At 42.3% G+C, this 27,703-nt stretch overlaps 1 protein-coding gene across 1 annotated transcript in view; it reads right to left on the reverse strand.

The window, feature by feature from the left end:
* Window positions 1-479: 479 nt before the first annotated feature.
* Window positions 480-27,703, reverse strand: part of LOC138665085 (protein-glutamine gamma-glutamyltransferase 5-like) — a 105,854-nt gene continuing 78,630 nt past the window's right edge. The window contains exons 11-13 of the mRNA XM_069752258.1: window positions 10,433-10,593; window positions 5,027-5,163; window positions 480-838 (exon numbers count right to left, since the gene is read on the reverse strand). Of these exons, the coding sequence (XP_069608359.1) occupies window positions 688-838; window positions 5,027-5,163; window positions 10,433-10,593 (449 nt within the window). The 3' untranslated portion in view covers window positions 480-687. The remainder of the gene's footprint in view (window positions 839-5,026; window positions 5,164-10,432; window positions 10,594-27,703) is intronic.

The following is a 27,703-nucleotide window of genomic DNA, read 5'->3' on the forward strand; positions in this document are numbered from 1 at the left end:
CATTAGAATTGAGAAGGAGGAGGTAAAAAAGGACAACAAAACTCTCAATCCTAATGGTCAGAAACTTGTTGGCCAATAAATGTGTCACCTCCAGTAGCTTTTGCAAAAAAGTCTTGAACTAAATGATTTTTAAGTTTGTTTCCCTAAAATGAGGGTTATAAGCCTACAATAAATGTCTTGATGTGTTTTGATGTTTGTCTACAGAGATAATCTGCTACTTTCCTTTCTGTGTCACACAAGTTGTATCAATGAAGTCTGATTGCATGGAATCTTTAAGCCTTGTTTTTGGGGGTTAAGGCCATATACCGTAGCTTGTTTGACTGCTGGATGTCCAGATATCAAATGAAATGACTGGTCAATGGTCATCCATTGCAGTTTCTGTCTGGACATTTTTTTAATAGACCACTTCCGTAAAAAGAAAAGTATGACTTTTTGGGTCAAGAAGACATAGTTACTGTAAAAAAAGTAATACATACCAATTGTGCTTAAAAACATAATTTATTTCTGTTTCATGGCAAATAAAGATTACCGTAATTCTGATAATGTAATTCACATTCATTTGCATACAAAAATGTCCTTTGTAAATATAAGGAAGAAAAATACAGTGAATCTGCACTTCCATCTCTCAGAGGTCTTGCCAAGCTTTCTTGGGAAGCAGATGTAATGTATGTCTTGGAACTTTTATGGTCATATCCATGGGACCTCAATAATTGTACTTCCCTTAATGTATTTTATCTTACTGCAGGAAAAGTTCACTTCCAGCTGTAGCTTCCCTCTTTTAAATGGAACGCAGAAGATCCTGACAAAGCCACCTCGACCAGGAAATATCTGATCCATTCTGAACGGGAGACGAACAAAGAAAAATTACAAGTTATTGAACATGATGAGTATATAACACATTATCTACATGTAATGAATGATTTTGAAAAATCTTCAATAACCAATATCAACCAGTACAAAGCAATGAAGAGAACATTTTAGAAGAATAATTCTGCCTGAACTATGGGCGGAAAGACACAAGGACAGTCCTTTTCTTTACTATCAGTTATATTACCTGACCTTTCCCGGCACCTGCGCACTGCAGTACTTTGCTCTGCTCTCAACAGGGCAGACAAAGTACGCCTGCGCTGAATCTGCAGCGTGAAGACCAGAAGAGGATGAATGAAGAAGGGAGGCGCCGGACCCGGACCAACAGCGGGAAGCCCCTGGGTGAGTATAATCTAACGCCTTTTTGTCATCTTTTAGGCTACATCGGGGGCTTATCTACAGCATTCGAGAATGCTGTAGGTAAGCTCCCGATGCCGGTGGGCTTACCTCACCTGCGATTTTGGGGGTGACAGGTTCCCTTTAAATGCCTTGGCATGCTGTCAGTGAGGTCATTAGTAGAGATGGGTGGACACCTGGATGTGCGGGTCTGGTGGGTTCAGCTGAACAGTTACAAAAAGCTCGAGTTCGGGTACCAGAACAGTACCCTGACAGGAACCCGAACCCACACTTTGTTCCCAGCTGGGCTGAACTGCGGTGACCTCAGCAATGTGGGAAAAAGTCACTGAGTTCTCCACAGTTCAAGCTCAGTGACTTAGCTGCAGAAATTCGTACGGTGATCTGCGGTGAAGTCACTGAGCTTGAACTGCGGTGACCTCATCACTGACTTTTCCTACGGTGCTGAGGTTACTGCAGTTCAGTCCAACTGGGAACGCAGCCTCAGTGATTGGAGGTAACCTCAATGACGTCACCGCTGGTCACTGAGGCTGCGCTTGCAGCAATTCAGTCACTAGTGGTTCTCAGCATGGAAGGTGGCGTCTTGGCACCATCCAGGTTGAAAACTTCTTATCCCCCAGACATGGATTACGGCATGGGACAGAACGATGGATAGGTGAGGGATATTTTTTTTTTTTGTTTATGCAGGAGACGAAGGATCAGGTGGAATTAGGTGTTAGGTGAGTATAACTGTGTTTATTTTTAAATTAAAAAAATAAAAGTGTGTTTTGCTTTATTTCTAATAAAGGACTTTATGCTAGCTGTGTCTTTATTTACCATGTAACTATAGGATTAGTAATGGATGGGCGTCTTAAAGATGCCTCTCTATTAGTAATCCGAGGTCTTGATGTCACCTGACAATACAAAAGTGACATCAACCCCACAAATATGAACCCCACTTGCCTTTTCTGAGCAGCTGTGGGTTGCCAATTTTAGGCTGGGGCCAATATCCATGTCTCCTTATCAGCCTGACAGTCTTACTGACACCTCTCCATTATTAACCAGGCTTAATGTCACTTTACAATAGCAAGGTGACATTAACCCCTTATTACCCCATACACCAATGCTACAGGGCAGTGGGAAGAGAGAGGCTAAGTGCTGGAATAGGCGCATCTTACAGATGTGCCTTTTCTGGGGTGACTGGGGGCAGATGTTTTTAGCCAGGGGGGAGAAATAACCATGGTCCCTCTCTAGGTTATTAATATCTGCCCTCAGTCACTGGCTTTCCCTCTCTGGCGAAAATTGCGCTGGAGCCCACGCCAGTTTTTTGGGGAATTAACCCTTTAATTTAACACCTACAGCTCCCAAATTTTACACACACACTACTAACATTATTAGTGAGGGACATATAAAAATATAACAGACATGCAATGGTTTACTGTATGTAAACCATGTCTCATATCCTGTCGGGTTCGGTAATGATTTAGCAAAAGCCGACAATTGAATTACGGGCTTTTCTGCTATCTTGCTCTATATTAAATATAAAAATATATATATATGACTCACTGATTATATATATATATATATATATATTTATATATACTGTATATATATATATATATATATATATATATATACAGTGGGGCAAAAAAGTATTTAGTCAGTCAGCAATAGTGCAAGTTCCACCACTTAGAAAGATGAGAGGCGTCTGTAATTTACATCATAGGTAGACCTCAACTATGGGAGACAAACTGAGAAAAAAAATCCAGAAAATCACATTGTCTGTTTTTTTAACATTTTTTTTGCATTTTATGGTGGAAAATAAGTATTTGGTCAGAAACAAACAATCAAGATTTCTGGCTCTCACAGACCTGTAACTTCTTCTTTAAGAGGCTCCTCTGTCCTCCACTCATTACCTGTAGTAATGGCACCTGTTTAAACTTGATATCAGTATAAAAAGACACCTGTGCACACCCTCAAACAGTCTGACTCCAAACTCCACTATGGTGAAGACCAAAGAGCTGTCAAAGGACACCAGAAACAAAATTGTAGCCCTGCACCAGGCTGGGAAGACTGAATCTGCAATAGCCAACCAGCTTGGAATGAAGAAATCAACAGTGGGAGCAATAATTAGAAAATGGAAGACATACAAGACCACTGATAATCTCCCTCGATCTAGGGCTCCACGCAAAATCCCACCCCGTGGGGTCAGAATGATCACAAGAACGGTGAGCAAAAATCCCAGAACCACGCGGGGGGACCTAGTGAATGAACTGCAGAGAGCTGGGACCAATGTAACAAGGCCTACCATAAGTAACACACTACGCCACCATGGACTCAGATCCTGCAGTGCCAGACGTGTCCCACTGCTTAAGCCAGTACATGTCCGGGCCCGTCTGAAGTTTGCTAGAGAGCATTTGGATGATCCAGAGGAGTTTTGGGAGAATGTCCTATGGTCTGATGAAACCAAACTGGAACTGTTTGGTAGAAACACAACTTGTCGTGTTTGGAGGAAAAAGAATACTGAGTTGCATCCATCAAACACCATACCTACTGTAAAGCATGGTGGTGGAAACATCATGCTTTGGGGCTGTTTCTCTGCAAAGGGGCCAGGACGACTGATCCGGGTACATGAAAGAATGAATGGGGCCATGTATCGTGAGATTTTGAGTGCAAACCTCCTTCCATCAGCAAGGGCATTGAAGATGAAACGTGGCTGGGTCTTTCAACATGACAATGATCCAAAGCACACCGCCAGGGCAACGAAGGAGTGGCTTCGTAAGAAGCATTTCAAGGTCCTGGAGTGGCCTAGCCAGTCTCCAGATCTCAACTCTATAGAAAACCTTTGGAGGGAGTTGAAAGTCCGTGTTGCCAAGCAAAAAGCCAAAAACATCACTGCTCTAGAGGAGATCTGCATGGAGGAATGGGCCAACATACCAACAACAGTGTGTGGCAACCTTGTGAAGACTTACAGAAAACGTTTGACCTCTGTCATTGCCAACAAAGGATATATTACAAAGTATTGAGATGAAATTTTGTTTCTGACCAAATACTTATTTTCCACCATAATATGCATATAAAATGTTAAAAAAACAGACAATGTGATTTTCTGGATTTTTTTTTCTCAGTTTGTCTCCCATAGTTGAGGTCTACCTATGATGTAAATTACAGACGCCTCTCATCTTTTTAAGTGGTGGAACTTGCACTATTGCTGACTGACTAAATACTTTTTTGCCCCACTGTATATATATATATATATATATATATATATGTTTTCATGAATATTTGAGCCCATGAATCCATTATATGTCCATTTTGCAAGCCGGCAAGAAAATCTCACCATTCGGATGTCATACAGATGCCATACGGATGACACACGGATTTTTTTGAGAAAAAAATTGCATTCTCGCACAGCACACGGATAACATATGGATCACTGTTGGGGAACATTTCTGCAATTCTTTATTTTTTATATGTTGTGTGTGACTTCAGGCTAAAGGTGTCAACCTGACAGTGTCTGTAGTTTACTGAGCAAAATCCTGCTGACAGGCTCGCTTTAAACGAGCACCTGATAGAGAAGAATAAAGGGACATTTGCAGTCGTCATCGTCATTACTAAGTCATATCTTTTATAGGTTTTCTTGCATTTTAATATTTATTGTGGCTCAAAACAAGTCTCAAATTCAGTTTGAAAATGTCCTGGAAAGGTGTAAGGAGTTGGACTGTGCTGTTTGTTTATAGAGCCCATGAGATATCAGCTCATTTTCAAGACACAATGGCAAAACTGCAAAACAATAAAATAAAAAAACAACACAAACAATACTTACTGTACTCTGATGGGACCAGCCGGTAACAGACCTGAGCCTTCTGCAGTCATTACACAGTTACTTAGGATCTCATTGAAAGGGTTGGAGAAGGATAAAATGACATTAAGCGGTTTATTGAGCTGTGCAGTACCATAAACCTAAAGTGATGGAAGTAAAAAATAGAAAAATAAGTTACCGTATCTTTTTGCTTTTTTGTTTTTAACTTGCTTTTACTATGCCAAAAGCATACAAGTGGTAAAGTCTTTATACATGACCATAAATTGCGAAGTACCGTACTTTTCAAATTTACAGACTCTGATTCCAGAGTGATCATATAAAGGGCAAATGTGATTTAATGTGATCATGACTTATGAACCACATCCATCATATACTTACAAAAAGTGTTAATGAAAAATATACAGTGGCTTGTAAAAGAATTCACACCCTAGTTATTTTTCACGTTTTGCTTCCTCACTATCTGGACCTTCACTGTTTGTTTTGAGGGTTTGCTTCAATTCATGACTACAACTGTGAACATTTGGTTTTCTTTTTATTGTAAAGCATAGAACAAATAAGTCAAAATAACTGAAAACTTCAGTGTGCATAACTATTTACCACCCCCCCCCCTAAAGTCACTACTTTTTTATAGCCTCCTTTTGTGGTAATTACAGTAGTTTTTAGTCTCTATGAGTCTTCCAAATCTTGCCATTTGGGCTTTTTGTGTATCGTTCAAGGCAGAACTGCTCCAGCTCCTTCAAGTTCGATGGTTTCCTCTGGTGAACATAAATCTTCAAATCTGACCACAGATTATGTATTGGATTAAGGTCTGGGCTTTGACTGGGCCACTTTAAAACAATTATAGTTTTCCCCTTAAACCACTCAAGTGTTGCTTTAGCAGTATGCTTTGGGCCATTGTCTTGTTGAAAGGTGAACCTCCACTCCAGTCTCAAGTCACTGACAGAGTGACTTGACGGACATGCCGTTTTTTTTTAAATTATTTACTTACAGCTCAGGGCCCGGTTTTAGTACTCCCATCCACCATTCCTGCTCTCTCTGTTATTAGCGGCAGCATGCTTTGGCTGATGGAAGCTGTAGTCCCATCAGCTGACACCAGTGACCGTAGGTAAACTTTATACCTCTGATCACAGCTGCATGGTCATGCTGTCTTTTGACCGCGTAGAAACCATGGCTCTTTGACCGCCGGGGATGATTTGCTGATCAGAAGCGGTGTTTGCCTGGTTGTCATGCACATGACAGCATGATAAACACCTGGAGTTTGGGGCTCTGAACCCAAACAGTAACACGGACTTCCTGGTAAAGTCCATGTTTGGTGTCCATGGCCGAACAGTAGGTGTTCGGTACAGACGCAGAACTTCACTGTTCGGGTTTGCAAATCTCTACTGGTGACATGTTTCTGTATGAGAAAGGGTCATATTTTGCTCTTCATTTGGAGCATGGTATCCTCTATGTCCGCATACACACAAACTAGCAAAGTACTGTATATGACTATATTCTTAGATCTTTCATACTCATTTGATTAGATTTGTCTAAGACTGTTGTTTTCTGCTGGACAAACCTACTACAATATATGATAAACGTTTAACTTAGCACTATGGTCCCTATTCCACAATTCTGTTTCTTTAAGTCACTTTTCTTTTTTGTCTTGTGGCATTAGTTGCAATTTTTAGTGCCAAATTCATCAAAAATGCGCATGTCATTCAAGAATTTTGTGGAAAGTCAAATAGGCTTTCTTCCTGTCTTGAATAGTTTTTGCGATTTTTTTGCCAAAATACTGGGATATTGAAAAATATACCAGACAAAAATATGCTCCAAATTTTGCGACTTTTTGAAAAGTTGCAGTTGATGGAATCATGCAAGAACATCTAGGATTATCATTCTCTACCCACTTCTGTATACAGCTGTTTTTTCCCACTTGTTAAACCACCTCACTGTTGGAACGAACATTGCAACTTTTCTACAATTTTTTTTATTTTTTTTAAGCTCATCCTACAGCTTATTTATATATAACTAATTATTCTAGGTTTCACACCCATTTTTCAAAAAACAGAAGTAGTGCGTTAAAATAGTTAAAGTTATAATTTTTTTTCAAAATGATGTTGATGATGGCCAAAAATTGGGGAAAAAGCCTTGATGAATTCCCCATTAATATATGCACCAATCTACTATACATGCCACTGCTAAAACAACAATAGGTTGTATACACTTCCAAGCAGCTTAACCCCTTAACCCCCAGAGCTTTTTTCGGTTTTGCATTTTCATTTTTTGCTCCCCTTCTTCCCAGAGCCATAACTTTTTTATTTTTCTGTCGATATGGCCATGTGAGGGCTTGTTTTTAGCAGGACGAGTTGTACTTTTGAATGACATGGATTTACCATGTTGTGTACTAGACAATGGGAAAAAAATTCCAAGTGCGGTGAAATGGCAAAAAAAGTGCAATCCCACATTTGTTTTTTGTTTGGCTCTTACTAAATAAACTAACCTGTCATTATAATTCTCCAGGTCATTACGAGTTCATAGGCACCAACATGTCTAGATTCTTTTTTATTTAAGTGGTGACAAACTTTGCTAAAAAAAAAATGGGGCTATTTTCCGATACCCGTAGCGTCTCCATTTTTCGTAATCTTGGATAGGGTGAGGGCTTATTTTTTGCATGCCGAGCTGATGTTTTTAATGATACCATATTGGTGCAGATACAATCTTTTGATCACCTGTTATTGCATTTTAATAAGATGTTGCGGCGTAATTCTGGCATTTTGACTTTTTCTCACTACGCCATTTAGCAATCAGGTTAATCCTTTCTTTCTTGATAGATTGGGTGATTCTGAATGCGGCGATACCAAATATGTGTATGCTGGATTTTATTTTTATTGTTTTATTTTGAATGGGGCTAAAGGGGGGTAATTTGAACATTTATATTTTTTTTATTTTTTTATATTTTGAAAAACATAATTTTTTTTACTTTTGCATGCTTCAATAGTTTTCATAGGAGACTAGAAGCTGCCACAACCCGATCACCTCTGCTTCATAGAGGCGATGATCAGATCACCTCTATATAACAGATTTACTCACTTGCTATGAGCAGCGACCACTAGGTGGCGCTCACAGCAAGCAAGTACTGACAACCATAGAGGTCTCTAGGAAAACTCAGGTTGTCATGCCAACACACCGGTGAACCGCGATCACATGATGGGGGTCACCGATGTGTGTATTTCCGGAGCGATTGCCGGAAGCGCAATTCAAATGCCGCTGTCAGAGTTTGACAGTGGCATTTAACTGGTTAACAGCAGCGGGTGGATCGCAATTTCACTAGCGGCTATTGCGGGCACATGTCAGCTGTTCAAAACAGCTGACATGTCACCCAGAAAGATGTCGGCTCACTGTCGGAGCCCACATCAAAGGGAGCGAGTCCGACATAGGCATAAATGTACACCCAAAGTCGGAAAGGGGTTAATGTTGAATTACACAAAACAAGGTTTTAAAATTTAAAGCAATACATTTTTTCTGACTTAAATGTATTTCTAAATTATATACATTGCGGAAACTTTATTAAAACTGCCTAAAAGAAAGTGGGTTTCCTGCCCATAGCAACCAATTCCATTGCTGCTTTCATGTTAAAAGAGTTGTTGAAAAAATGAAAGTTGAGCTTTGATTGATTGCTAGATGCAACAAAGAAAGTTTTGATAAATGAGGCACATAGGCCCGATTTCATGGGACTGATATTTCGTATGCCAGTTTTAATGATGGCCATGCAAGACTAAAGGTACCTTCACACATAACGATATTGTTAACGATATCGTTGCTTTTTGTGACGTAGCAACGATATCGTTAATGAAATCGTTCTGTGTGACAGCAACCAACGATCAGGCCCCTGCTGGGAGATCGTTGGTTGCTGAATAAAGTCCAGAACTTTATTTCGTCGCTGGACTCCTACTGACATCGCTGGATCGGCGTGTGTGACACCGATCCAGCGATGTCTTCACTGGTAACCAGGGTAAACATCCTTCACATTAAGCGACGCTGCAGCGATACCGACAACGATCCGGATCGCTGCAGCGTCGCTGTTTGGTCGCTGGAGAGCTGTCACACAGACAGCTCTCCAGCGACCAACAATGCCGGTAACCAGGGTAAACATCGGGTAACTAAGCGCAGGGCCGCGCTTAGTAACCCGATGTTTACCCTGGTTACCATCCTAAAAGTAAAAAAAAACAAACAGTACATACTTACCTAACGCTGTCTGTCCTCCAGCGCTGTGCTCTGCACTCCTCCTGTACTGGCTGTGAGCGTCGGTCAGCCGGAAAGCAGAGCGGTGACGTCACCGCTCTGCTGTCCGGCCGCTGTGCTCACAGTCAGTACAGGAGGAGTGCAGAGCACAGCGCTGGAGGACAGACGGCTGTAGGTAAGTATGTACTGTTTTTTTTTTTTTACTTTTAGGATGGTAACCAGGGTAAACATCGGGTTACTAAGCGCGGCCCTGCGCTTAGTTACCCGATGTTTACCCTGGTTACCGGCATCGTTGGTCGCTGGAGAGCTGTCTGTGTGACAGCTCTCCAGCGACCAAACAGCGACGCTGCAGCGATCCGGATCGTTGTCGGTATCGCTGCAGCGTCGCTTAATGTGAAGGTACCTTAAGGTTCCCCTAATTCATTAAGAGGTGCACCCACAATTAATGAATTAGGCGCATCTTATCACTGGTGTGCTCCTTTGTCGTGCACTTTGCCACAAATGTTTCTCCAGTCAAAGACTGGAGTACATTTCTGGAGTAAGTTATGTCACTTAGGTGGTGTCATGTTTTAAGAATTTGTCATCTAAGCTTCACCATGCCCCATATCACCCATGATGTGACCACTTTGGCGGTCTGTCCTGGACTGTTGTAAATTCACCAAAAGCTGCAAAATTTTATCAGAACTTTAAAAAGTCACAGGCCAGGATGACACATGCGAGAAACATGGCCGAGTCTCGCATGTTAATACCCGGCACTGCCGCCAGCACTCAGGAGTGGAGCGTGTGGCCGCATAGCAATATATGAAGCTGCACGCTCCGCTCCCAAGTGCCGGCGGCAGTGCCGGGTATTAACATGCAAGACTTGGCCATGTTTCTCGCATGTGTGATCCTGGCCTAAATCAAAATCTGGAGAAAACACTTTGATGAATCTGGACCGCAATGATTTTGAGTCTTTCCTTATTAAATGTGCATCATCTTACAAAGTCTCACATTTACATAGTTAATATGGATGAAACGAGACGAATGTCCAACAAGTTCAACCGAGGAATGGGAAAGAACAAAGGAAAGGGGCACATACACAACCACAATGTATGATCCAGTCCGCCCTAAAAGATCTAATCTTTCCCTCCTGATCCCAATTATTGATCCAATCCACTTGACTAAACATTTAAAGGCAATACTTACATCTATAACTATTGAAGGAACCTCAAATATGATGTTTTTAGTTGCCAATTTTAGTTTCTTGTTCTTAAGATCTGTGGCGAGGGCAGTGACTCTGATGTTATTACCAGAACGTACAAATCTCTGATAATGAAAAGGATGAAGCTGAAAACTTGTCTCCAGATCTAGAATAAAAAACAGTTATATAGTTAAAGAGCTGTAAATATTCCATGCACTTGTCATCAGAGGTATAGATATAGGCAGGTATAACTCATATCTGGTGCCTACAGTAGCAAGTATGAGAACACCAATATTATCAATGGCACTTGACACTGTCATTTGGGGTTCCATTTGTAGCTCTTTTAATCTCTTATATGCATCTACCGTACATGTATGGCGGAGATGTGTCCTGCTTGTATAGAGATGGCCCAGCAGGTGAGCCGGCTTCATACCGTGTGAGGGCTGGCTCTGTTACTTTGTCTGCACCTTAGAGTAACTGATGCAATTGGAGTATTGCAACAGGGTAACCTCTTAAATGCACCTGTCAGCGGTAACAGAAGCATTTAAAAGTCTTCAACAGTTCTATCAGCAACTGGCCTTCCTCCGTTCACTGGCATGATGCGATTGCGGGCTGACAATGGTTGCTATGGAAGCTGGGAGTTATTTCAAGAGGACCTTTCACAAAATTTTCCATGTTGAACTATACACATGATATAATAGTGGCTGCGGAACAGAAAAAAACATTTTTTCTCCCTCCGTTGCAGAGATACTAGCAATCAAAGTACTTGGCCCCTAATGAGTTAATTTTTGTAAAGTCCAAGTTTGTGTTATCAGACAGTTTTCACTGGAGGCGTGTACTTTTTCTGCCTGTATGATGTTGGCCAATCATAAGCAGGCAGCAACACTCATAGGAAAAAAAGAACACCCCCCACATTAGCTTAGGTTTCTCAATGTGTGAGATGCAATGATACAGCCCTTATCTCCTGGTCTAACCTGCTTCAGCATGGGGGGGATGGTTTTTAATGTGACACAGGTAAACTTATCTGCACTGCTGTTTAGCTGTAAAAATTAGGTCACTAGGGCGCCAATACTTTAATTGCTAATATCTCCACAACTGAGAGGTGAAATTAAAAAAATACAAATATTATATCCCCCTCTGCAGTCACTATGACATTGTGTGTCCAGTGCAGCATGAACAATTTGGAGAGAGGTCCTCTTTAATTAGCCCCAGTGTCTACTATATTAGAACGCATATAAAGCCCGTGACTTGGCTTCATAGGAGCTCATCAATTTCACTACACATAGCAATACTACAGAATAGAGGCACAGCTAGGGGTTCAGTACCTGCTGAGACAAAATACATCTGAGTGCACCCATAGGTTAAGCAACGATGTACAACTTTGGTGACGCACCCTACATAGTGGTTATAAGGGAAACTCAGCAGATGACAATGCTTTTACTGGAAAAAAATGTCTATATAAAGTCCAAGACGGATATCACTGTCGTACAATGACCATATAGTGGTAGATGCCAGTCCTGAGGACATATAAGAGATTACACTACAGTTTTACAGAGTGACTTACAGATTATGTTCTTTCTGATAGAGTCATTCACTTTTTCTGTCTTTTTCATCTGGCCCAGACCACAATGACAACTTCTTCCAGCCTTGACTTGTCTGGAGACAAATTTCACTTCTCACATTTCCAGCATTGTCCCCACCTATCCCCAATCTGCACAAACCCCTTATCCTACTGATTCCACAATGCTGAGCGGCTGCTGCCGTATGTGTCCCTATTGCTGGATGCTATGTAGCATGGTAACAGTCCTGGTAGTCCCTATATAGTAATAATGTTAACCACCAGGCCTCTTACATCATAATATGCCTCTTTTGTGCTCTCTAGATGGTAAATTTGCCTCCTGGAAAATATGAATGCCTTTTATGAGTATCCTGAAAGTATTAATGCCTCCTGTGTGCCCTTTGACGTTTAGAACACCCTGAGTGTCCATATAATGCAATGTTGCCTATTAAAGAAGAACTCCCATTAACTACTGTATCTACTTTACCGTACTGTAAATGCGTTAATATACTCATCTACTTCCATCTTCTCCTGCATCTAGAGCTGTTCTGCTTTTTAGACTCTCACTTTATGCTCTATATGTGAGTCTCTTTACAATGTAATCCTATGGAGTCTTGATTTGGTGCTTCATAGATTAACATTTTAAAAAATATTTCACGGTTACATAGAGTGTAGTGTGACCCGGAAAGTCTGATGAGCGGCAAATTCACTCAGAAGAGGAGATGAAATGCGCTGGATACCGGAGAAGATGACAATAGGTGAGTATATTGCCACACTGACAGTATACTACATACATATACAGGAAAGAAATATATCTTGGTACCGTGTTAGCCAGTAGATAGAAAAATATTTAGAATTGAGAGTCCTCAGTGGTTGATACCTTTTAATGGCTAACCAAAAAGATGGTAACAAATTGCAAGCTTTCGAGACTACATACGTCTCTTCATCAGGCAAAGACTAAAACAATCACATATTTATGCACAGCATAGTATAGAAAAAAAAGGGAAAAACCATGGATAAGCCAGGTGACATGAAGCAGAATTACCATGGGTGATAAACAGTTACGTCCATAAATATTGGGCCAATTCTTAGATAAGGATTGTTTTATTGTCCTGTGATTAGGGTCTCTGTTGTGATGACCCCACATGGTCTGAGGGAAAAGTTCCTTAGTTGATGTAAAAAGACATAAATCCGCGTGACACATTTATTCCTGCAGTGTGAGTGTCAAAGGTCGTCATCAGTTTATATTCCCAGACTCTTCTGTCTTTCTGCGATTTGAAGCTACTTTTTAGAACAAGTAATTTCATGTCCATAATGTTATGATTTGGGAGACAGAAATGTATTGCCACAGGTAGATCCATTCTTTTTTCTCTTATTGTATGGCGATTAGTATTGTTGTTTCTAAATGCTTATGAACTTGTTTTTTTTTTTTTTTTTCATTATTTGAGGTCTGCAAGCAATGTATTTTTTGTTATTTTGACCATTTCTCATTTTCAGAAAATAAATACAAAATGTATTGCCTGGAACTTCGGAGACATGTTGTCAGTAGTTTATAGACTAAAAGAACAATTCACATTTCACTTAAAAATATACAGTACCTATAAAGAGAAAAATCAGACAAATTGAAAATTTTTGCCAGAGCGGTACAACATTTTTCACCTTGATATTTTGTCGCTAGAGATCACTTTCTTCCTTTTTGCATTATTTACATTATCAGCCTTCTTTATACACATTCAATTTTCAGCACAAGTTATTGTACCCCCAAATATCTCTGCAGATCCTCTAAATGAATCTATGTAAATTATGAAGAGATATATTTGCCCCCCACATTATCTGAACAGAGCCATGTAATATCCAGTATTTGATTAACTTTATAGTAAAATGTACTATAACACTATAACAGTGTCCTGTCCCTTTAAATCTTCAGATGCTTCTGTCACCATGGTAACTGTAGTCATCAACAACCAGTAGGATTGCTCAGTTTGAATTTGAAAAAAAAAGTCAGTTTGTTACATCTCATCCGAGTGTGAAGACAGACACCTGCAGTCAGTGCGAGATTCCAGGTAGATAATGCACCGGACGGACCCCACATCCATCACAGACACTCACAGACCACATCTGACACTTTCTGATAAATCTGATCATTACCAAGTTATTATTTCCTCCAACACATGATGTGGTGAGATATCAGTGGGTGAGGCCGGTACTCGTGAGACCTCCCATCTGGATCGATCCAGAGACAAGATCCCGATATTTACCCTCCGCTCTGCTCCTCCATGGGGAATGTCCCCGGCACACACACGATGGCCCGCAGTGTAGTATTGCTAGTACTGTGCATGATATCCCGTCCTCCATATATACCACATGCTAAAGGGGAGGGGTGATGCCATTGGGACCAGCTATCACCTGTCTGCGGGATAAGATCAGAGTCCGATCACTGGGAACCGCACCAAACGCCAGAGCAGGGCACTGTTATCTCATTAAACGGCAGCAGCAGTACCTCCCCCGACCACCGGGACTGCCAGAGAGCAACGAGTACAGCTCCTGCAGGTCCCAGAGAGGAATGAATGGAGCAGCAGGGGAGCATGTGCACCTCCTCTACCTTCTAATGGGGATAAAAGTTCTGGTGATGGCTGGAATTTCCAGTGGACGGACCCCACTGATCTTTAAGTCATCACCGATCCCATGTATAACTTGCTCCACCTGAAAATACCCCTGTAATGAAGCTCACTTATGTAACCGCCAATATCCCATATATTTCCCAATGTTGCCATTCCCTGCACCTGAATTTATGATAAAATAAATATGAATCAATTACCAAAAGCCCTGCTGACTATTCCTGATGTCTTATAGGATTGGATACATTTTGTCAGAGAAGATATCAGCGGTCACCATGTGGACCGGGTATTCTGCCGGCGCTGGATCAGGTAGCTTCCATCAGTCTGTGATAATTGACCGTTCTCTACACTGCTGTTGGATGGGTTTCTGGGGCTTTACTTTATAGGGGTTGTCTATCTTTGGGGGCAGTTTTGTTTTGACTTAAATGCGTGTATTTTGTGGTAAAAATTATTTTTGCATTGGAGTTTCATTAAACAATTTCCATTATTTGCTTCCTATTATCTCTGAGCTGTACTGTCTATTGCTGGCGGCATAATTAACTAACTGAGAATCTATCAGTGAGCTCTTTCTGACAGTCTTAAATGCAAGTTTGTAGCTCTTTTACGCTTATTTCCTGAGTGTCGCTTAGTAAATTTCAGTAGTGGCTTCTCTATCACATCCTCTTAGTACGGTTAGGATTGATCCTACTATATGGTTGTGTTTTCTTCAGTTTATGTCACATCTGAGGAGCAACTGAGAAGACTGGCGTATTGTATGAAGTTTCTCCCATCACCCCTCTACAAGAAGGAGGTCAGTGAGAAAACTAAGTGGAGGTAGTTATGTACTCAGATATTCCTAGTCATCCTTCCAACTTCATCTCTTCTCTTCCTAGCGCCTCATGCCAACCAACCCAGAAGCCCAGAGAAGGTTTGCTGTAAGGGATGAAGAACGGCCCGCTCCATCCATAAGTATCCCAGCCAGGGAGAAGAGGAAGAGGGAAGAAGAAGTGACGCTGAGAGAAATGCTGGCCTATCTGGACGAGGAGGAGGACGAGAAAGAAGAGAAGGAAGAAGATGAGATGGCGGCAAAGATCAAACTGGACATTAGGCTCCCGAGAAGCAGCACACGAAGAAGCAGGACCTGGCCCCACAACGTCCGCCACCAAGTCAGCCAAGCCTCTCCCATGACATGGAAGAACATCATGTGGACCATCCTGCTGGGACCCTTCTGCCGATACATTGGCATTATCGGCCCGTAAGTATAAAAAAACACTAGAAATAATAATAGCAGCATAATAGTAATATAGGGACAAGATATCAGCATTAGACTAAGAAGAGTAATTAGATTAGTGATAATAAGAAAGTCATAAAATAGTAATAAATTAACAGTAGTAATAGTAGTAGGTGGAATAGCAGTGTGATCCAGGGTTCTAGGACTGATCGCCTTTTCTCGGGGTCAAGAAGGAATTTTTCCCCTCGTGACACAAATTGGCTGAATGTGTCCTGGGGTTTTCGCCTTCTTCTGGATCAACAGTGTAAGAATAAGGTAGTATTAATGATAATGGAAAAGTTACAATATTACAATCGTAAAATAGCAGTATTAATAATAGTAAGAATATACAATAATTATATCTATAAAAAGACAAGAACCTAAAATTACAATAATTATAGTCATAGCTCAATCAGTGCTGTAATGTGAAATAGTTATAGAAAAGTTAGAATAGTACAGTAATAAGATAGCAGGACGTAAATAATAGATATAAAATCTATAAAAAGAACAAACCCCTATACATTATAATAATAACTATAGTAGTAGTAGAATTAGCACTGTAATATTAGTTAGATACCTAGTAATAACATAATTAGGTTTGATCCAGGGTTCTAGGACTGATCGCCTTTTCCCGGGGTCGAGAAGGAATTTTCCCTCAGTGACACAAATTGGCTGAATGTGTCTTGGGGTTTTTGCCTTCTTCTGGATCAAAAGCTTTAGACATAGGGACCTTAGTAATATCATTATTAGAGTCACAAGAGTAATAAAAATGATAAAACTAAAAAATCAAAAAGTAAATGATAAAAGGTACATTTTTAATAAATAATAAAAATTGTAGTAATAATAATATAACAGATTTGTAAGGCAGAGTCCCGTTAGTTAACAAGTTAGTGTTAGGTTAGTGTAGGTCCCATCTGAAGAGGTCGCCTTGTCGTTGGCAGATGGGCTCGCACAATTTGCTCAAAATGTGCGCTAAGAACCTCTCTTTTATATCTATAGAAGATATGCAATAATACCATTCAGGAGATGTACATGTATACAGCAGTTTTGTGAATAACACTTCTGCAGAATCACAGCAGCAGGTATACCGGTATAGGGAGGTCACATCTAGTGATAGTGCTACAGTGATATTACAACTGGGCCTTAAAGGGAATCCATCAACAAGTTTTTGCTATGCAATCTGACAGCACCATGATGTAGGGACAGAAATTCTGATTCCAGCAATGTATCACTTAGTTTTCTGGGTGCAGCAGTTGTAATAGAATCACAGTTTTCTCTTCAGCAGATCTAGCAGAGCTCAGATGTTGAGTTGTGTATAACCCTGTCCACACCACTGATGGACTGCTTACTGTGTACACTGTATATTGACAGAAAGCTGCTAATCAGAGCTGGGGACAGTGGTAGGACTAGGAGACACGAGACACCTAGTCCTGTAGTGATAATCTTCTGCTGAGAAAACAGATTGCATTGAAGCAGCAAAACACAGCCCATTAATTGACACATCACTGGAATCAGATTCTCTTCTCCTACATCATGCTGCTCTCAGATTACATAACAAAGCATGCTGACAGATTACCTTTAAGGGTAAAACTGCTTATACCAATTACTTATATTGGTTCCCGAGAAACATCTAAGGCTACGTTCACATTAGCGTTGTGCGGCGCAGGGTCGGGCGCAGCCGCGGCGACGCATGCGTCATGCGCCCCTATATTTAACATGGGGGGCGCATGGACATGCGTTGTCTTGCGTTTTGTGACGCATGCGTCATTTTGGCGCAACTGTCAGGGCGCAAAGGACGCTGAATGATGCAGTTTTTTTCTGCGCCAAAAATCATGCAAAAAATGAACGCATGCGTCACAAAACAATGCGTTGTGCATGCGTTTTGCATGCATTGTGCGTTGCGTCGCCGACGCTGCGCCGGACAACGCAAATGTGAACGTAGCCTAACATGTACATCGCAGTCAGGTTCCAGTACCCGCTCTATAGTGCACATTTTCACCAGGCTGGTGCAGTCAGGGCACCTATAAGATGTGCGGCAGACGTACTGGTGTATTATACAACCCGCTTCTGCCCCAACTACCGGCAGTGGAGCTAGCGCTGATCCTGGCAGCTTAAGCCCTTTTACACCACAGTCAGTAGCAACCACAGCACCTAGGTGGTGTAGAGAGAAGGAGAGGGAGGCGCAATCACAGTGCTGTGGATTTTCTATGGCAGTCGGGGTCCTAATTAAGGTTTATTTTGACACCAGTCAAGATCATTGAGTAATAAAATGTACTTAGCTCCTCATCATTGCCTCTGTGTAAGAGGCTTAATAATAATAATAATTTTATTTATATAATGCCAACATATTCCGCAGCGCTTTTTACATCAACTAAGGAACTTGCCACTCAGACCATGTGGGGTCATCACAACAGAGACCCTAATCACAGGACAATAAAACAATCCTTATCTAAGATTTGGCCCAATATTTATGGACATAACTGTTTATCACCCATGGTAATTCTGCTTCATGTCACCTGTCTTATCCATGGTTTTCCCCTTTTTTTTTTCTATACTATGTTGTGCATAAATATGTGATTCTTCGGAATTTGTTTTAGTCTTTGCCTGATAAAGAGAGTCACCTGAGTAGTCTCAAAAGCTTGCAATTTGTTACCATCTTTTCAGTTAGCCATTAAAAGGTATCAACCACTGAGGACTCTCAATTCTAAATATTTTTCTACATACATATATACATAGGTTTAGAGGAAAAAAGTTCATAGGTGTGTTTCTTAAGTACCCACTTAACATTTAATATTGCCCCTTGTGTGACCCTAAAAAATAATAATGCTCATTTTAGAGTTCCCTTAATAATTACAGGGAATCAGTCAGCAGGATTTTGATATGTAATCTAAGAGCACCATGAAGGTATGGTCCCTGATTACACTAATGTGTCACTTACTGGGCTGTGTTTTTCTGTTTCAATACATTAGTGTTTTATCAACAGGAGATTATCACTGCCCCAGCACTGATTAGAAGCTCTGTCACTATGCAATGTACACAGAAAGCTGTGGTGTGGTGAAGGTATACACAGATCAACAACTGCACTCTGCTAGAAAAAACTATAATTCTGGTCCCAGTAAACTAAGTGATACATTGCTGGAATAAGGGTTTCTGTCCCTTCCTCATGCTGCTATCAGATTACACAGTGAAAACCTACTGGCAGATTTCCTTTAATAGTGCCCAAAGTAATAATATGCCCCCAAAAGTAATAATGCCTTAAGTTCCCCACAGATAGGATATTATTACAGAATGTGGGGGGACTCTGGGGCATTACTACTAAGTTTCTACACATATACTAATAATGCCATTTGATCTCCTGTATATTATGCCTCCAGAGTTACCCCACCAACACTAAAAATGACCTCTGAGTCCACCCATATATACCAATGATGGACCATGTGACCAGGGCTGCCACTAGAAATTTTGGGGCCCCATACTTGCAAAATTTTGGGGGCCCCCTTGAGACTCCGCCCAGGCTCCACCCCAGCCCCGCCTCCAGGCTCCACCCCTCAAACTGTCCACAGTCCCACCGCTCTCTCTTGGAAAATCTCCACTTCTCACCTATCACACATTGACAGTTCCCATCACCAGATCACACATATAGCCGGCAGCTTTTGTTTTGGCCAAAAGATTTTTTAAGCCGCCACCATAACACGGTAGACACTTTTGGCCGGGCCCTTCTCTGCTATAACCTATTAAATATTTGTTAAAATATGCAATACAATTTAGGTATATTTTTATTTATTTTTCAATTTTTAAAATGACCTATAATACTACATACAAGGAACAAATACCACAACACTATGACCAGATGACATAGTACCACCACAGTGATCGAATAATATAAAATACAAGGAACAAATACCGCTACACCATGACCAGATGACATATTACCACCACAGTGATCGAATAATATAAAATACAAGGAACAAATACCGCTACACCATGACCAGACCACATATTACCACCAATGACTGAATACTACAATACTGATCAGTAATAAAAAAAAACCCACAATACTATCACCATAAGTGCCATTATACACAGGAGATCTGTAATTAGTATGCAGTGTCTGTGTAGAGGTAATACAGTGATCACCGGTGACATTATACACAGGAGCTCTGTATATGATGTATAGGTAATACAGTGATCACTGGTGACATTGTACACAGGACCTCTGTATATAGTATACAGTGTATAGTGTCAGTGTATAGGTAACACTGACTCACCAGTGACGTCTCTAGGTGAAGTCCTTCATCTTTCATCCAGCACAGACCGCCATCACTTCATCCAGCCAGGACTCGTCTCTGCAGGAAATAAAACAGTTATCTCGAGTTCCGCTTGTAGAACACATTACTTAATTTTCCCAGCCTCTACATTACACCACATGAAGAAGGCAACATAGTATCACTCTGCACAGTAACAGGACCGCCCCCCATTTAAAACAGTATACTCAAAAAATAAAATAAATGCATCACTGCAATAATAATATCCCTTAATTAGCCATCCTAGCCCCCGTGTGTCTCATTCCAGGCTCCAGTCATATGTTCTCCCATCCTGCCCTCATGAGTATCCATTCTGCCCCATATGATCTCCCCATCCTGCCCCATCTGTCTCCATCGTATCCATCCTGCCCCATCTGTCTCCAATCCTGCCCCATCTGTCTCCATTCTGCCCCATCTGTTTCCAATCCTGCCCCATCTGTGTCCAGCACTCTGCCCCATCTGTTTCCAATCCTGCCCCATCTGTTTCCAATCCTGCCCCATCTGTTTCCTATCCTGCCCCATCTGTTTCCAATCCTGCCCCATCTGTCTCCATTCTGCCCCATCTGTTTCCAATCCTGCCCCATCTGTTTCCAATCCTGCCCCATCTGTTTCCAATGCTGTCCATCTGTTTCCAATCCTGCCCCATCTCTGTCCAGCACTGTGCCCCATCTCTGTCCAGCACTCTGCCCCATCTCTGTCCAGCACTCTGCCCCATCTGTGTCCAGCACTCTGCCCCATCTGTGTCCAGCACTCTGCCCCATCTCTGTCCAGCACTCTGCCCCATCTCTGTCCAGCACTCTGCCCCATCTCTGTCCAGCACTCTGCCCCATCTGTGTCCAGCACTCTGCCCCATCTGTGTCCAGCACTCTGCCTCATCTCTGTCCAGCACTCTGCCCCATCTCTGTCCAGCACTCTGCCCCATCTGTGTCCAGCACTCTGCCCCATCTGTGTCCAGCACTCTGCCCCATCTGTGTCCAGGGTTTTGCCCCTGTGTCCAGCGTTCTTCCCTGGGCCCCCCAGATCGCCGCTCTCAAGAAAAAAAAAAAAAAAGAAGTTCTTCTTACCTGGCCGTGCTCCTGCGGCGGGCGAAGTCTCCACGCAGCTGCAGCGTGCACTCGCCGGCGACTGACAATGACGTCAGACGCCGGCGACATGCACGCACGCTGCGGCTGACGTCAGCTGCCAGCCTCAGATTGGCTGGCGGCTGTTAACTATTGACGTGCGGGCCCGCACGTCAATAGCTTTAAACAGCTGCAGTGTCGGCGCTAAGGGCCCGGTTAGCCTGCGGCTGCCGGTAGGGGACCGGTGAGCAGATGAGACGGGGCCCGATGCGGGCCCCCTCTGCCCACCGGGCCCCATACGCCATTCACCGCCGTCATGCCCTGATGGCGGCCCTGCATGTGACACCCTCAGCTGTACTATTTATGACCCGTAGCACCCCCACATATTTTAATAATGCACACAAAAATGTAATAGTGTGCCAGAAAATAAAAAAATCCATATATACTCACTGAATCCTGGATCCAGGCCAGTGGCACAGTCACCATTCTAGGACAATTACATTATTGCGCTTTATTTGGATGTTCTGTAAGCTGCAGGCCTAAGGCGACCTGTGGCCCATAGAGTGGTAGGGCAAGGACACAATGGTTTTCTGCTCTTCCACAAAATTTTACTTTACCGGAATATTTTACTTTGCATGCCAATACAGTTAGGTACAGCAGTTATTTTGGATGGGCCTCACTCTCATCCCCTCTCCCTCATAGGTACGCTACTACTTCAGTATTAGATTTAATAAGAAGATTAATTAAAAATATTAAAATATGTATTTTAAGATTCTATATATATATATACATATATATACTATATATATATATGTATGTATATATGTATATATATATATATATATATATACAGTATATATAGTATATATATATATATATATATATATATAATCTTAAAATACATATTTTAATATGCGCCGGGGACACAGGGAGCGGGGAGTATGGAGCGGAGCGCCGGAGAAATATTTATATTACATACATATATGTATATATATACAGTATATATATATATATATATATATATATATATACTAGATGGTGGTCCGATTCTAATGCATCGGGTATTCTAGAATATGTATGTCCACGTAGTATATTGGCCAGCCACGTAGTATATTGCCCAGCTCCATAGTATATTGCCCAGTCAGATAGTATATTGCCCAGTCACGTAGTATATTGCCCAGTCAGATAGTATATTGCCCAGTCACGTAGTATATTGCCCAGCGACGTAGTATATTGCCCAGTCACGCAGTATATTGCCCAGCGACGTAGTATTCAGCACAGAGCCACGTAGTATATTGCCCAGTTATGTAGTATATTGCCCAGCCACGTAGTATATTGCCCAGCCACGTAGTATATTGCCCAGTCACGTAGTATATTGCCCAGTTACGTAGTATATTGCCCAACCACGTAGTATATTGCCCAGCCACGTAGTATATTGTCCAGCCACGTAGTATATTGCCCAGCCACGTAGTATATTGCCCAGTCACATAGTATATTGCCCAGCCACGTAGTATATTGTCCAGCCACGTAGTATATTGCCCAGCCACATAGTATATTGCCCAGCGACGTAGTATTCAGCACAGAGCCCACGCAGTATTTAGCAGTGTGGGCACATATCCCTGTTAAAAAAAAGTAATTAAAATAAAAAATAGTTATATACTCACCCCTGGGATCCAGCGAAGCTGTGTGATGCGGCCGCCATCTTCCATTCCCAAGATGCATTGCGAAATTACCCAGATGACTTAGCGGTCTCGCGAATGCAACGGAAGATGGCGGCCGGCGTGAGCGGCTCAGCGAACAACAGAGGGTGAGTATAGCAGGTTTTTTGTTTTTTTATTATTTTTAACATTACATCTTTTTTACTATTGATGCTGCCTATGCAGCATCAATAGTAAAAACTTGGTCACACAGGGTTAATAGCGGCGGTATCGGAGTGAGTTACCCGCGGCATAACGCGGTCCGTTACCGCTGGCATTAACCCTGTGTGGGCGGTTACTGGAGGGGATTATGGAGCGGGCACTGACTGCAGGGAGTATGGAGCGGAGCGCCGGGGACACGGACTGCGGGGAGTGGGGAGTATGGAGCGGAGCGCCGGGGACACGGGGAGTATGGAGCGGAACGCCGGGGACACTGACTGCGGGGAGTATGGAGCGGAGCGCCGGGGACACGGACTGCGGGGAGTGGGGAGTATAGAGCGGAGCGCCGGGGACACTGACTGCAGGGAGTATGGAGCGGAGCGCCAGGGAAACAGACTGCGGGGAGTGGGGAGTATGGAGCAGAGCGCCGGGGACATGGGGAGTATGGAGCGGAGCACCGGGGACACGGGGAGTATGGAGCGGAGCGCCGGGGACACTGACTGCGGGGAGTATGGAGTGGAGCGCCGGGGACACAGGGAGCGGGGAGTATGGAGCGGAGCGCTGGGGACACTGACTGCAGGGAGTATGTAGCGGAGCGCCGGGGACACAGGGAGCGGGGAGTATGGAGCAGAGCGCCGGAGAAACTGACTGCGGGGAGTATGGAGCGGAGCGCCGAGGACACTGACTGCGGTGAGCGGGGAGTATGGAGCGGAGCGCTGAGGACACTGACTGTGGGGAACGGGGAGTATGGAGCGGAGCGCTGGGGACACTGACTGCGGGTAACGGGGAGTATGGAGTGGGGCGCCGGGGAAACTGACTGCGGGGAGTATGGAGCGGGCGCCGGGGACACTGACTGCGGGGAGTATGGAGCGGAGCGCCGGGGACACTGACTGCGGGGAGTATGGAGCAGAGCGCCGAGGACACTGACTGTGGGGAGTATGGAGCGGAGCGCCGGGGACACTGACTGCGGGGAGTATGGAGCGGAGTGCTGAGGACACTGACTGTGGGGAGTATGGAGCGGAGCGCTGAGGACACTGACTGCGGGGAACGGGGAGTATGGAGCGGAGCGCTGGGGACACTGACTGCGGGGAGTATGGAGCGGAGCGCCGGGGACACTGACTGCGGGGAATATGGCGCGGGCGCCGGGGACACTGACTGTGGGTAACGGGGAGTATGGAGCCGGCGCCGGGGACACTGACTGCAGGGAATATGAAGCGGGTGCCGGGGACACTGACTGCGGGTAACGGGGAGTATGGAGCGGGCGCCGGGAACACTGACTGCGGGGAATATGGAGCGGGCAGCGGGCACTGTGACTGTAGGGGAGGGACTAATCGGACTGTGCCCATCGCTGATTGGTCGCAGCAGCCATGACAGGCAGCTGCCGAGACCAATCAGTGACGCGGGATTTCCGTTACGGAAGTTGAGGACAGAAAGACGGAAGTACCCCTTATATATATGTATATCTATATATATATATAATTGTCTAAGTTCAGCCCCCCTCTCCACAAACATAAATTGCGAACTGTAGATATAAGAAACATAAAATGTGTTATTGCCATATGTATTATTTGCATGAGCTAATAGAGTATGAAAATATTTATCTCATACAATAAATGTTAAAATGAGAAAAACCGCCAGCATATCAAAAATATTAGAATCGCCGTTGCTCTGTTGATGTCTTTCCCCAAAAAGGGCTTTTTTAAGATTTTTCAGTACAACTTTTCTTACAAAAAAAACCAGCCTTCAAATGGCAATGTCAAAGGAAAAATTAAAAAGTAATAGCTCCTGGAAAAAGCAGCGATAAAAACAAAAGTCTAAACAAAGAAAATTGGGGCAGGAAGCTTCACATTACTGCATTATTTCTATTAGTTTCTTGCTCCTTTATGAATATTACAGAACTCATGATATGATGGACTAATGAATGTTTACTATAGACTAGGAGGAATAGAGAGAAGTCATTCTTGACAATGTAGTTAGCAGAGAGGAGGGTGAAGGTCTGAGAGTGCCCTCTACTGTTTATTTTTGGTCATGAAATGCTTGTTTGCCTATCAATATATTTATACTTCACAGTAGATTGTCATAAATTGTTAATTGTTATTATAAAGAAAAAGTAATCGACTTTACAAACAGAGGAAACTTCGTGCTACTCACCGTCCCCAGGTCCACATCACCATTATGTCAGCACTGCAGACAGTAACAGACACAGGGAGCAGCAGCAGAGACTCAACGCTGGACCTGGAGAGGTTAAGTGAGGCTCGTTTTTTAAAAAAATGGAGAGGAAGGGGTTTTATGGAACCTGAAAACCCTTTTAATGATTGTTGTGACAGTCGTTTTTTTGCACGGTCTGTTTGGGGGTCGGAGATGCCATTTCTATTTGGTTAGAATAACATGGTTCTTTAAATATAACTTTACATATTTATTTTATTAAAGAAAAGTAGTTATGACAGTAGCTTTTAGTGCTTTTTTTCATAAGGGCTCGATTATTCCACCGTATACATCTGATGAGTGCTATCCGATTTTTTATTTGACAGCACTTGGACCAATACTATTTAATGGGGCAGTCCTGATGACCAGTTTTTTTCACTGACAAAATCGCAGCATGCTGTAATTTCACTTTGAAATAGGATGCCACTCACTCATTCAAGTCTAAGGGAACGTGGAAATCATCGGACTGCACTCAGATGACATACAAGCGCAGTCCAATTTTCGGAGTACGCATGCAATAAAGAAGATGGAGAAATTTTGTTCTCCATCTCCTCACAGTGTGCTCTGATTTTCTCATCTTAGAGAATCGCATCACACTATGTTGACATTCGGCTCAAATTCGGCTCTGATCAGAATCTGATCATGGAATTGGAATGCAATACATCTTCTCTTTAGCACCCTGGGGCCTGATCAAATTGCAGGTAATGTAACCTGCCATCAGAAATATGCAACAGAATCTATTATAGGGATATGCTAGCTCTCTGGAAAGAGTTATATGAGCAACATAACCTTCCGTATTTTTATAATTTTTCTTTAAAAAAAATGTTTGCATTGCAGAATATCTCTAACCTTTCTACATCTCATTTTAAAAATGAAATGAGCTTCAAAATAATTGAATGTTGCATGACAGCTATACCATAACTCCCAACTTTCCAGGAAGAAAAGAGGGGGAGATCATGTAGTGCCAATAACAGCAATATGTTGGGCTATGCCCTTATTCACGACCCTAGCCACACCTATTTACCATTTCTCCTCTTGCTCTAAAGAAACTGTTAAAAAGTGATGAATGGATACTGTAAAAGTACCGAATACTTGAGGGACTGCAGACTTTTGTTCCAAGTCTGGACTACCCCTATTAGTATGCAATAAAATGCATTTCTAAACAAAATCACGTTTTTCCTATTTTATTGGAGGTGGGGACACTTTATGTTTATATTTTGCAATTCATACAATGTACGTAGTGGTCCTCGCTGGGATTCAAACTTTCTCTGGCTACGTGTTATGACACCGTATGTGAGGGGAAATATATGTCGCAACGGTAATTATCCTGTGTGATGGGAAAGCAATACGTTTTTCTCTAGCATGGTATGTGCTGAGAGTAAACCAGTAGTTCCCTGGACTTTGTATAGACTTTTTTTTATTTTCATTTGTGCCAGAAAGGCTGTATTTTGTTATTAATTTGGACTTTATGATTTATGAATAGTGATGAGCAAGTGTGCTCGTTACTCAAGATTTCAAAGCATGCTCGGGTGATCTCTGAGTATTTTGGGCATGCTCGTAGATTTAGTTTGTGTCGCCGCAGTTGCATGATTTGCGGCTGCTAGATAGCCTGAATACATGTGGGGGTTGCCTGTTTGTTAGGCAATCCCCACATGTGTTCAGGCTGCCTAGCAGCCGCAAATCATGCATACTCGCTCATCACTATTTATGAAGTAATAAACCATCCAAAGACTTTAACCTAAAAGTGTTCATGTGTCTACCGTGGGGAGTAGCTAAGTTAGCCTTACACAGTGTCTATATGATGCTCTTTTTTAATGACACATTGTACTGGTACAAGTGATACAGCTTCATATACCTCTGCGCTTCTATGTACAAAATAATAATAATAATAATAAAATTAGATACATAAATATTTATATAAAGAAAGGGAAAAAGCAGGCAGCGCTCTAATAACTGGGGGCTTTGGTAAGTACAATCTTTATATTGTGTATATATATATACATATATATACAGTGGGGCAAAAAAGTATTTAGTCAGTCAGCAATAGTGCAAGTTCCACCACTTAAAAAGATGAGAGGCGTCTGTAATTTACATCATAGGTAGACCTCAACTATGTGAGACAAACTGAGAAAAAAAAATCCAGAAAATCACATTGTCTGTTTTTTTAACATTTTATTTGCATATTATGGTGGAAAATAAGTATTTGGTCAGAAACAAAATTTCATCTCAATACTTTGTAATATATCCTTTGTTGGCAATGACAGAGGTCAAACGTTTTCCGTAAGTCTTCACAAGGTTGCCACACACTGTTGTTGGTATGTTGGCCCATTCCTCCCTGCAGATCTCCTCTAGAGCAGTGATGTTTTTGGCTTTTCGCTTGGCAACACGGACTTTCAACTCCCTCCAAAGGTTTTCTATAGGGTTG

Source organism: Ranitomeya imitator, chromosome 2, assembly GCF_032444005.1.
Source record: "Ranitomeya imitator isolate aRanImi1 chromosome 2, aRanImi1.pri, whole genome shotgun sequence".
Taxonomy (NCBI): Eukaryota; Metazoa; Chordata; class Amphibia; order Anura; family Dendrobatidae; genus Ranitomeya; species Ranitomeya imitator.